Source organism: Vigna unguiculata, chromosome 7, assembly GCF_004118075.2.
Source record: "Vigna unguiculata cultivar IT97K-499-35 chromosome 7, ASM411807v1, whole genome shotgun sequence".
In the NCBI taxonomy this organism is placed as follows: Eukaryota; Viridiplantae; Streptophyta; class Magnoliopsida; order Fabales; family Fabaceae; genus Vigna; species Vigna unguiculata.
In genome coordinates, this window is record NC_040285.1 from 12,458,802 (window position 1) to 12,471,298 (window position 12,497).

The 12,497-nt window shown below is 32.5% G+C and overlaps 2 protein-coding genes across 2 annotated transcripts; both read left to right on the forward strand.

Annotated features, from left to right (window-relative positions):
* LOC114190724 (zinc finger protein ZAT11-like) lies at positions 1–653 on the forward strand. Its single transcript, XM_028079711.1, has one exon. It carries the CDS (start codon positions 70–72, stop codon positions 466–468), a length of 399 nt encoding a protein of 132 aa, XP_027935512.1. The 5' UTR covers positions 1–69; the 3' UTR covers positions 469–653.
* A 9,199-nt stretch (positions 654–9,852) lies between these two features.
* Positions 9,853–10,561, forward strand: LOC114192521 (zinc finger protein ZAT11-like). The gene has a single exon (XM_028082268.1). The coding sequence runs from the start codon at positions 9,952–9,954 to the stop codon at positions 10,432–10,434; it is 483 nt and encodes a 160-aa protein (XP_027938069.1). The 5' UTR covers positions 9,853–9,951; the 3' UTR covers positions 10,435–10,561.
* Positions 10,562–12,497: the final 1,936 nt, after the last annotated feature.

Here is a 12,497-nt window from a genome sequence, read left to right on the forward strand (position 1 = left end):
ATTTCAAAATTCACAACACAACAACTTCACAATCTCAAAGAATATTTTCCTGTAACTACTTAAAGAGCCATGAAGAGACAGAGAGAAAGTGAAGGAGCAACACTAGAAAGCTGGGACATCACAAACTGTTTAACCATGACAGATAAAACTGTTTCCGCCACATTCCCAGAAGAAGCATTTGAGTGCAGAACGTGCAACCGCAAGTTCTCTTCATTTCAAGCCCTGGGTGGCCACAAGAAAGTGAAAGTTGTTGAAGAGAAAGAGAAACATCTGAAACGAACACGGAGTGATCCCAAAACTCACATGAGAAGACGCAGAGCTATAAACCAGGTTGTTGCCAAAGTTTCTGTCATGAAAAGATCGTCTAATGCTAAGCCTTTCTGCTTCGACCTCAACTTAACTCCTCTCCAGAATCACTTCAACTTCTTCTTCTTCACAAAACTGTCACCTAAACTTAATTCTCATTAGTCTTTCTTTTTCCCCTTTCCCTTCACACCATTCATCATATTCTTTCAATTCTTTATGTAAAACGATGCCTTCTTCCTATTCTTTAAAAAGCGAGTTGCATTAGACAACTAGTGTCACTGTAACGCGTGCAAGTGTATTAAAAATATCTTCAAATCGTGATTCTTAGTTCTCTAATGGTCATATCATATTATTACAGTAACAATCGTACTTAGTTATGCGTTAAGGTCAAGAGAAGTTAAGAAATATATATACAAATAAATATATATTTAAGTTATTATCGGTTTAATTGTGTTGGTGTAATTTGCTTTTAATTTAATTTGACTTAGATGATGTAATATAATATATGATAAAGTTATTGTTGATTACTGTTGATCGATTCCACCCCACCCAATTCCAGACAAATTTCAACACTTTGAGTTACTTTACAACTAAAAGAAATAAGTGACTAGTTGTTTCTTGATGTAACCCACAAATAACACACATTTCTGCCCAATTGGACCCTCTTTGAGTAGATTTTCTCTGGTAAATGTGCATCATTTTGCAAACTTGCAGAACTTATGGTAAATCCTTAATTCTCCACAAATATGGTGAGTGATTTTAAAAAAGAATTAAGTTTCTTTAAAATTTGCAGAACATAACATAGATCGATAAAAAAAAACAGATAAAATTGTGTTCAATCTTTAATATTAATTTTTTACAAATTAATTTGGGAATTTAGGTTTGAAAAAAAAAACACAAATCGATATTGAAATCAAGAAATCAAATACATTAAAATGCTAGAATATTAAAGTGTTAGAATCTTAAATTGCAATGAAAGTGCAAGAACATTAAAGAATAGAAAATTAAATTAGAAAAACTAGAACAAAACATGCACAAACAAAAAAGTAAAGAGACCAATCATAAATTATAGAGCATCACCTATGATTAAAATTTCTCGATCATATAACTAACTGTCAAAGTCTTTATATAATTATCTCTCAGAAAATATCCATTAATATTTACAGGACAAAGATAAATATTGTGATTTGGTTCTTCCTCCTTCTCTACTTTATTACTATTGCTGATACTGCCTTCATCGTCACAACCTTCGACTCCTCCTTCTCCTAATCCATTATTGCTACTATGGCCTCGGTCACTATAGCCTTCGTGTGCACTGCTCCTATCGTCACCACCTCTGATTCCTATTCCTCCCTCTCCTCCTTTTTTTCTACTTTCACCCACCACCAATTAATTTATACCAAATATTTTGTCTAATTTTACTGAAAAATGAATACCCATTTTACTAGCAGTTTTTTAAAAAAATTTAATTACTAATGAATTGTTAAATATTCAATTATTGATGGATTCTAAAAAAATTCAATTATTAACGAATTTAACTACAATTTTATTACCACAAAAATGGTCAAAACCTAAAATGAAAACTTTGGTACCCATCTTAATAATGTAATTTACTAACGAAAACATAATAAAATTCTAAATTATCGTCGAATTTTATTCACAAATACATTACTAAAGGGTATTTATTATCAACGGATTTATTATCAATGAGTATTTATGTCGGTGATTAAAATTTCACAATTCGTCGATAAAACAAAATTTACCAAGGAATTTTTAATATTAGTAAAATTTTGTCAATAACTTAAAGTTCTTGTAGTTATATGTAACATCTCATTTAATAAATGAACTTAATTAAATGAAACATCACATAGAATATTATATAAAGACCACACAATGAAGTATATTTGTATCCACTGTTACAATAATCCAAAAGTATACTTAGAAAAGGTATCTAAGGCACACAAAGATGGCATGAACAGAATAAGAACAAAAGTTTGACAACTATCCAAAAATACGTGCTCATAAAGCAAGATAGTACATAGGCCACAATGCCTTAAAGAAATACTCGGAGCAAGGGAATCCAACCCAAGATTAGTTACGTTGTGGAGTTTCCATCACCCTTATGACCACTAGGGGTTCCCGCATCTGCTTACATCAATAAATTGATGATCATCGCAAAAGGAGAAAACCACACACAAAACACACAAGCAAATAGAAAGGGTAAGCTAGGGTAAAAAGGTTTTATCATACAATTGAGCATGCAATGTAAAAGTCAAGAATACATGAATCAACCAAACATGTGATAGCAAATAAGCAAGACTCTAAGACTCAATTATCTGAATACATATAATTAGTCGGATTCACTGGATGCTTGCACTTGTGGTGGCCTCTACTGCTTTGTAGAGCCATTGCCAATGGGTTTCACCCTACCACGCACAAGGTTAGCCTTCAAACATCTAAGGTCATTATCCTGCCAAAGACTAGGGCCTCCTGCTACTCTCATCACTTGAGTCAGAAAGCTCTACGTGAGACTAACTGACTCTTTAGAGCTTTATGATGCAATCCTTACTTGAATCCTTACTTAATTGTATATTGAGGCACCACCACGAAACCTTACTAAGAGGTTCATGAAATTACCCATTACTTGAGGCACCACCATGATTTCTCACCAAGAGGGTCATGAAATTACGCCCATTACATGAGACACCACCATGAGCTCTCACCAAGAGGATCATGGAATTATGTCCATTACATGAGGCACCACCATGAATCTTACCAAAAAGGTTCATGGAATTATGTCCAACTCATACCATAGCCATGCTTTACCAATCAACCATAGATTTATCATGCATACCAATCTCATGCCCATATTCAACCAATTCATCCAATCATGTTTCATATGCATAATCATACCCAAATCATCAATTCAAATCCCAATATATCACATAGAACATACATGGCATCATACTTGAAATTGTTTAAAGCACAAATCATCCAATCATGTGAAACATCCATAAATACAATCAACTCTGTCAATCTCGTTCAGGCTAAAGAGCTTTCGCTCAGACGAGAGGAATCCCTCACTCAAGCTATCAACTCTCCCTTGGGCAACATTGCACATAGGGGGCGTGTCGAGGTCTCGCTCAAGCTAGCCCATCTCGCTCAGGAGAGACTACTCTCACTCAGGCGAGTGGCCTTCGCTTAGGCAAGCCCTCGAAACAGAGAGAGGGATGGGTTGCAGCTGTTCTCGCTCAGGCGAGAGCCCTTGGCTTAAGCGAGAGCTTTACGTTTGAGTGGCCACACGCTCTCCTGGGCAAGTTCAGCAGATCCCACCAGTTCTCCCTTGTGCGAATGCCATATTCGAATCACACCCACAACACAAGCAATGTATTTTCACACAATAAACAACATGAATCAAGCATCCATAACGTAAAACAGACTAAGCATGCAAAGGTAACTTAAAAACAATGAAACCCTAGCTTCCCTTACATGAACAGAGGCTAGTAGACAACGATAAACACCAAACAGTGAGCACTACAGCTCCGGGAACAACTTTGTGGGCTAAAAATACAACACCAGAACCAAAACGGGGTTACTATGATGAACCTAGTTGGAAACACGAAAGTAAAGCTAGAGAAGAGAATATATGGGTTGAAGGCCAACTTACGTGGAATAGAAATGGAGTTCAACTAGCTTGATGAAGAACAAAGCCAAACTCTAGTAGAGCTCTGAAAAGAGAGAAAAGTGAGTGAGGAAAAAGGGTTGTCTTGCGAAATGAGGGCAGAATGAGAGGGATTAGGGCTGGAAAAGGGTTTTGGAGCACCCTATGGGCTGGCATTAGGCCTAACCGATAAGGCCAAGCCCTTAAACATTAAGAGTAGAAAAAATGGGTCTTATATTATAGGTCTAATATAACCTTTAAAGCTAATTTGGGTCCAAACTAAGCTCTAACTTAAGCTCAATTACAAAAGGCAAGCTAATGCACATGAGAGTTTCCTAATCTCTTTCATTGTCTTAGCTTTGATTATGTTTAAATTTTCTAAAGTTTACTGAACTTAGTTGACTTATTGACCTTTAACTAGGTTTGACTTGTTGACTAGAGTTGACTTAACCTAAGTCAATATGCTAATCCATGTTTATGTGTTTTGTAGGTTTAATTAAGTTTAAGTATGATGGATGATGTGGTGCACGAAAGGTGGAAAGTAGAGGTGACTAGACACCTAGGTGGAGAAGAGAGGAAAACATAAAGGAAATGTACCTTTGTACCACTTGGTCTTTAGCACCTTTTTGGGCTTTTGTGAGACATTTGAGACACATTTTTTAGAGACCTTTGTTGACATGCGAAGCCTGGATGGTGTGTTACTTGAAGATTTGATGAGGCTTTGTTGAAGTAACTTGAAGCCATTGCATTCAAGTTACTCAAGTTGATCAAGCCTTATATGCATGCATTCCATATGGATCAATCATTAGGAAAACAAGCTTGAAGATTGTAATTCACTTTGTAGAGCATTTAGCATTTATTAGATGTATAGAGTATTTATTGTCTTTTAATTTATTGGAATATTTTTCAACAGGTTAAAAAATGTCTTTTAATCTGTTGAATAAATTTTTAACAGGTTAAAAGATTAGTTGTAGTAATCTTAAATTGTGACTTATTCAATCAGTTGATTTATTTTTTAATCGACTGATTTCACTTAAGTTTAGTGAAATCAATTGATTGATTTGAAAATCAACCTGTTGAATTTCATAACAGTTTGACTATAAGGGCTGTATTTTTCAAAAAGAGAGGTAAGAAGACCAATTTTGAGCGTGAAATCATTCTGGAAACCTGAGAATTCTCTCTCTTTAGTGATCATACATATTGCAGCTGGTGAAGATTGATCTTGGATAAATTCTTAGAGCATTTTGCTTGGTGTTTGAAGCATGGAGAAGGTGTTTGTGGTAGGCAAGATTGTGCTACCACTGAGGTTTGATCTTTCTCAAGCTTTGTGTGTGTGCCTGGTAGTTTTCCAAGTCTGTAAGACGTGTCTTGTTGTGCTGCTGTGATTCTTGTGTGATTTTGTAAATCTTTTGAAATAGTGTAAAGTCAGGCTCGGGTTTTCTTGAGTGTTTTGGCATCATCTGCAGGATTGATCATGTTTGTATAATTTATTGGAACCTGTCTTGATTAATATTTTATATTATAATTTGGTCTCTAACACTACTAAAAAAATACAATTTAGCAACCGAAATTAGCGACCGAAATAATTTGGTCGCAAATTATAACTGAAATAGCCACCGAATAGTAGTAATCGCAAATTAGTGACCGAAATAGCGACTGAATTAGTGTATATCACTATTTATTGCTATAGGGACTAAAATAGCGACCGAAATAATATTGTTTTAGCTACCGAAAATTTAATGGTCGCTAAGATATGCTTAATATGGTAATTAGCGACTGAAAATGTTTGGTCGCAAAAGATAATGTTTCATCGTATTAGCGACCGGAATAATATTGTGTTAGCTACCAAAAATTTATTGGTTGCTACAATATGCTTAATAAGGTAGTTAGCGACCGAAAAATTTTAGTCGCTTAATGTAATACTTTAGCCACTGAATTAGCGACCGAATTAATATTGTGTTAGCTACCGAAAATTTTGTTGGTCACTGAAATATGCCTAATATGATAATTAGTGACCAAATATGTTTGGTCGCAAAAGATAATATTTTTCCTTCTGCTTCTTGCTGGAACTTGTTCACTTGGGATCCAGAAAAATATTGAAATAGAGCTTTTTCTTCTTTTTTGTCTTGTAAGGCATAAGAGTATGGGTGTGGAAAAGATGGTTAAATTATAGGAACTAATTTCGTTGTTTACATAGGCTCATTCTCCCATATTAAGCTCTTGGACTTTCAAGAAGTTCATTTCCTCTGTTTCCTGTCTAAAGATTTTTTTTTTTGTTTACAGTTCAATATGTTATTTTATTAGTTTGGAGATAATGTGTTGACTGCAATGAAGAATTTTTGTTAGTGTGTTAGGTTGATACATAATGTTCAAATGCACTGTTAGGACTGGGAAAATAGAGGAACATGTATCATTAATTTGAAATTGTTTATATAATAATTTAATAAGGTAATGAATGACATGTTTATATACGTTTTTGAATATAAGATTTGAGAAGGTAGTAGCTAGAGTGGTACAAAAGTTGAGGTTTTATGTGCAAACTTTATCATCACAAAAGTTGAGGTTTTACTGCATCTCCTCCTTCATTCACGTGTGGTGGATGATGCATAATTAATATGATGCAAGTAAGAAGAAGCATCCTGACTAGGAACAAATTAAATTTAGTTTTAGCCATAACAATCCATGAAAATATTTTAGTTTTAGCCATAACAACCCATGAAAATATTTTAGTTTTAGCAACAGAGGTACAAATATGTGGCCATAAGAGGAATAAACAAATATATTAGTTAAAGAACTATTGGTTACAATAATAAATAATTTTCAAATAGTAAATCCCACATTATTTTTGGTCTTATGTCAAATATATGTTATAGTTTTTAAATTCTTTTCTTTTTAGGAAACTCGTGGCTACCAAGTAGCTTAAGACACATTGGCCAATGATATATATATATATATATATATATATATATATATATATATATATATATATATATATATATATATATATCTTTAATATATGCACACATTTTGTTCATGCTCTTAATTAATTTCTTAATTAAGCCATTGTGCCTTCTTCTCCCATGGAAAATATTGTCTCATCTTCATGATATATGTGTAGCTTTTATTGATCAAAGATGGTTTTCATCACTTGCGTGATAAACAATTGATAGTTACTAATTAATTCTACAATTGCATACTGTTATACCCACCTTTTTAGGTTTTTGGCTTTGTTGTTGATGGTGTTAAATATGTTATTCTTTAATTTCTACACTCTTTATTGGCTTCGATCAGAAGAAATTTGCTTCATTATTCATCTTTTTTTATGGTTTCTTTGGACCAACTTCAATCCTTATTATACTTAGCTAACTACTGGTATATCCTGATACTTAAGCTATATGCTATATTTGTGGCAGGTTCATTTGGTGCTGCAGGAAGTAGTGAGAAAATCAATTGCCAAACTACATGTTTGAGTTAAATTTATTTATTTTTGGCTACTGATGGTGTGAAAGAAGTAATATATGATTTTATTTAAATATGGCAGTGATTGTAGGTATTGGGATTGAAGCGGTTTCCGACTCTTGAAGCCAAAGTAGTAGCATTATCAAAGAGATAATAAAGTAGACTAGTTTAGTGATGTATACCACTTGTAATTTTAGTTGTATGATGACTTCAAAACTTACGTACTTATTTCTTTAAAATTATTTTCATTGTTTTTACGTTGAATCATGTAATATGTACGCTTTTAATTTTTATACTATTTACTCATTATATATTTAAGTTGATTGTCATTTAGCATAATTAAATTAAAAGTATTTATAATAAGAGAAGAAAATTGTTTATAATAAAGTCAGAATATTGTATATAAACACATAAAATTATGTACATAAAAGTAGTCATTGTAATATATTAGTTATATTTTTTTCGTTACTTATTTAGCCACCGAATTATATTGGTCGTTAAATGTTTCTATTTTTTGTTACCATCTGCAACTAAATTAGCGACTGAAAATTTTTAAATTTAATAAATTTTTTATTCAAGTTAGCGAGCAAAAAAAGAGTTGCTTGCGACCGAATTAGTCACCAACAATTTTTGTGTCTAAATTGGTCTCCTATAGCAAAAGGTGACCGATACTTTTAGCGACGAATTAGCGACCAAAATTTCAGTAGCTATTTAGCGACCACATTTCAATTCGGTCGCTAATAAGTTTGCCACCAAGGTTTTCGCAACTACATATTTTTTGTTGCTATTTCGGTCGCTAAAGGATTTGCGGCCGATTTTAAATTTTTTAGCGACCAAAATAGGTGATTGCTAAAATGCTTTATTTTAGTAGTGTAAATTGATCAGTAATATTAGCTACTTAGGTTTTGGATACCAAAGGAATTGGTTTCTAGATTGATCTCTAAATAATTAATTAAAGATTAATTTAGTGACCAATTCATTTGGTAGTCAAAACTTAGGTAATTAATATTAGTGATCAAATTCATAATAAAAATTATTTTAGTTGCCAATTTAGAAACCAAATTATAATTTTTTGAAACTAGTTTAATTACCAAATAATTTTAAGTTTATAAATTAATAAATTGGTCAATGTAGTGACTAATTAATCATCTTTCTTCTGAAAGATATTCACAAAACATGATTTTCCTTTACCAATAGTGGTACTGTATACGAGATTAAAAAGGTTAAAACCAAATATAATTTATTAAGGTACGTAACAATGTATTATTGTATTATGATTTCTAAGGCCGCTCTAATAGTATCTTATGGCTTTTTTATCCTTTTACTTGTATTTTAGATAAAAGAAAAGATATATATAATACCGAATTTAAAATCTGGTAACGAAGCCGGTAGCTTGAGGTTTTGGTCAATTTCATTTATTTCGTCGTTGGTTTAATTTTTTGATCCAAGAAGGTCAAGAGGCATAATGACTGAAAAATATAAAATTTGCATTTAACATATTCCAAAATACTCATCTCTGTAAATATAAAAAAATATGGAAATATTATTTATGAAAGTAATCAGAAACTGAAATACAATTTTAATCCTCCTATTTCTGTCAATTCTTAATTTTGGTCACTACTCTGAGACATTTTCTCTAAACTTTTTATAATTAATGAATTTAATTGAACGAAATTGATAGTTTAGATTTAAAAAATCTCATGAAGAAAAATTGATATCATATCTAATCCAAAATCTTAAAAAGAATGATTTCATAGAAATTTTCTTATATGATACTATTTTTTTTATCTCTATTTACCGTAAACTTTGACACATACATGAATTTCCAGGACAAGGTTTTCAACCCATCAACATGGATCTTAGTTACTGCACTTGAACACAGAACCATCTTGGGAGCATTTTTTATGTTTGGTCAAAGTCAGTATCTCATGCAGAAACATCAACAGAACACAAAGATGGTTAACTATATACAGTTGAACCTCAATTTGTTTTTGTTTATGTTGTCACAATGCACAATACAGAAGAATATTGTTTTATGAATTTCATTCCAAGTTTCAAAGAAGGACTACTTCCTCTTTGGTTGAGTAGCTCGCCGCACACGACTTTGTCACTGCGCAGCACGCACACACCTTCTCATCATACAGTTATAATAATTCCTCAACCAGCGTGTGTAAAATGCGTAGAATATGACCATTAACACTTTTCTCTTAATTCAATAACATGTTCTTAACGAAGTTATTTGATGTTGAAAATTATACAAAGTCAGATAGGCCAACAACCGTTAACACTTTTACTTTCTAAGTTTCAACAGGTTTGAAGGATTCGTTTAGACAAAATTAGCCTCCAACAAATGGTTTATTTGTTTAAAGCAGTCAAAGACCTTGACTTTGTCTCAAACGGCCTATAAAAACCAATCTTTATGCCCTAACTTACCATCATTATTCACATCTCAATTTCAACACCTTCTTTCAAATATTTCACTGTGTCATAGTTAATTACGTTTCATTATTTCATAGATTTGGCAAATGAAGAGACAGAGAGAAGAGAGCGTAGATTTGGCAAATTGTGTAGTGCTACTCTCTCATCCCAGAGAAATCAAACGTCACAAACGTTTGGGGCCGGTGGAATTTGAGTGCAGAACCTGCAACCGTAAGTTTTCTTCGTTTCAAGCACTTGGTGGGCACAGGGCCAGCCACAAAACGGCGAAACAAGAGGTGAAAGAAGAGGAAAAGATTGTGAGATTGGGAAATAAGAGGAAAAAGCACGAGTGCTCCATTTGTGGTCAAGAATTTTCTCTGGGTCAGGCACTGGGAGGACACATGAAAAGGCATAGAATTTCGCTAAACGAAGGGTTTTCTTCAATAAATCAGGCTCTGGTAAAGGTCCCGGTTCTTAAAAGGTCGAATAGTAGGAGGGTTATGTGCTTGGACTTGAACTTGACCCCTCTGCAGAATGACTTGAAGCTATTGTTTGGCGATAAAGCACCCACAGTTGATTCCTTCGTCTGATCAATTCTTCTCACATCACCACCACCACGATAACTACACTTTGTTTTAAGTATTTGGTTACTTGTGATATTTTTCTGTTTTTCTAACTAATGTATTCTTTCGATTCTTTAATGTACATGTTTGTTTATTTTATGGGATACACCGATCGATATCTTTTATGCTTTAAAGATATGTCTCAAAATAATCACAATGTGAAGAACAATTGTTGGCATTAATCAAAGTTTAGAATATAAGGTTTAACTTTTTTTATTATTATTTATTTATTTTTTCATATTGCCCGTTTGGGGATGATTAACATCCATTGAACTACTAGCTGGAAGAATAAAAATGATTTTGTTAAAAAATCAGCAAATGAATGAAAATGTTTCCTTTCTTTTCTTTATAAAGCAAAATGTGTTAGTTGGAATACAAAGATATTCAAATCCATATCGCGAAGACATTTTCATTATTAATTATAACATTCTGAGCACTTTGTTTTGTACACTAGAAAATTTCAAAAATAACTGCAATTATATTATTGTCTAACTCTTGACTACCTCTACCCCAAATGACAGAATACTTCAATTATAATATATATATAAAGATTAGTTTAAAAAGTTAATTCAAGTTGTTTTCAAAACAGAATTATGTGAATTATATTTAATATTATATATATGTGTGTAAATTATATGAAAAGAAACATATACGAATTTACGAATTGAATAAAAGTTTTATTACAATTAAAAAAATCCGGTGACGACTTTTTTTATTTAGGGGTTCTTTTAAATTCAAATATGTAAAAATGGGTTTGTTGAATTTTTTTTTTCAAAATAGGGTCAAGTCGTCATGGTGGAGGACGACATTACAGGTGAAGTCGTCCTCCACTGTGCCGATTTCCTTTTTTTTTTTTCAAAAAGCAAAATTGTGCTCTAGGAAGCCGGTTTTCATTCACTTTAAAAGTGAAGTCGTCCTTGGGCATGACGACTTCACTTTTTGTTTTTTTTTTATGTTCAGGTTTATGTAATTTTTTTAAATATATATTATTTAGTTTTTTTAAAAATACTTGTTTACAGTAGAGAAACAAAGTGACATCCTCCTTTCATCTAATGGCGATTTTTTCGCCAGTTTCTTCCGATTTGATCAAAACGCCCTCCTTCTCCATTTTATTTTACAAATTTAGTATTTTATTAAATGATACTTTTTATTTGATAGTTAGTAGACTAACTAAAACACAAATAAAATAAACCTAAACAAATTAAATATTCAAATATAATTATTGAAGGACTTTTTAATATTTTTAATTTGTATCATTTTATTTTTTTAATTTTGTATTAAGATTTAAAGATTAAGTATTTTAGGATTTTTTAAAACTATTTTTTTATATTTTTACTGTAGACAAATATTTTTAAAAAAACTAAATAATATATATTTAAAAAATGTACATAAAGTTGAACGTTAAAAAAAAACAAAAGGTGAAGTCGTCATGTCCAAGGACGACTTCACTTTTAAAGTGAATGGAAACCGACTTCTTAAAGCACGGTTTCGTTTTTTGGAAAAAAAAAAGGAAACCGGCATGGTGGAGGATGACTTCACCTATAATGTCATTCACCATGACGACTTGACCCTATTTTGCAAAAAAAATTCAACAGACCCACTTTTACAAATTTGAATTTAAAAGAACCCCTAAATACAAAAAAGCCTCCGGTGACACATCTTTGGTTAAAATATTAACAACAACAATTTAGTATTAATTAGATGAATGTGTACATTATAGTTTTTGCCGACTCGTTTCGATCTTTGGTCTAGACGACTCGACCTTTGGCTCGTGCCGATTTATTCTAAACTTTGATTAGGATTGACTTGTCTCGACTTTTGGTTTGGACCGACTCGTCTCGAGCCCAATCTGACTCGTTTCGAACTTCAGTCAGGACCAACTCGTTTCAACCTTTGACCGAGTTGACTCGGCTAGATCTCCCGCTCGAGTCGACTTTGCTCACCCTGAGGTTCGGCCTTTGACCTGGACCTACTCTGTAACGTTCCTACTGGAAATTACTTAATTAAAAATAAATAATTAATAATTGAAC

Excerpts from the sequence above, each read along its gene's own strand:
- LOC114190724 (XM_028079711.1), top strand. The coding sequence starts at position 70 with ATGAAGAGACAGAGAGAAAGTGAAGGAGCAACACTAGAAAGCTGGGAC.
- LOC114192521 (XM_028082268.1), top strand. The coding sequence starts at position 9,952 with ATGAAGAGACAGAGAGAAGAGAGCGTAGATTTGGCAAATTGTGTAGTG.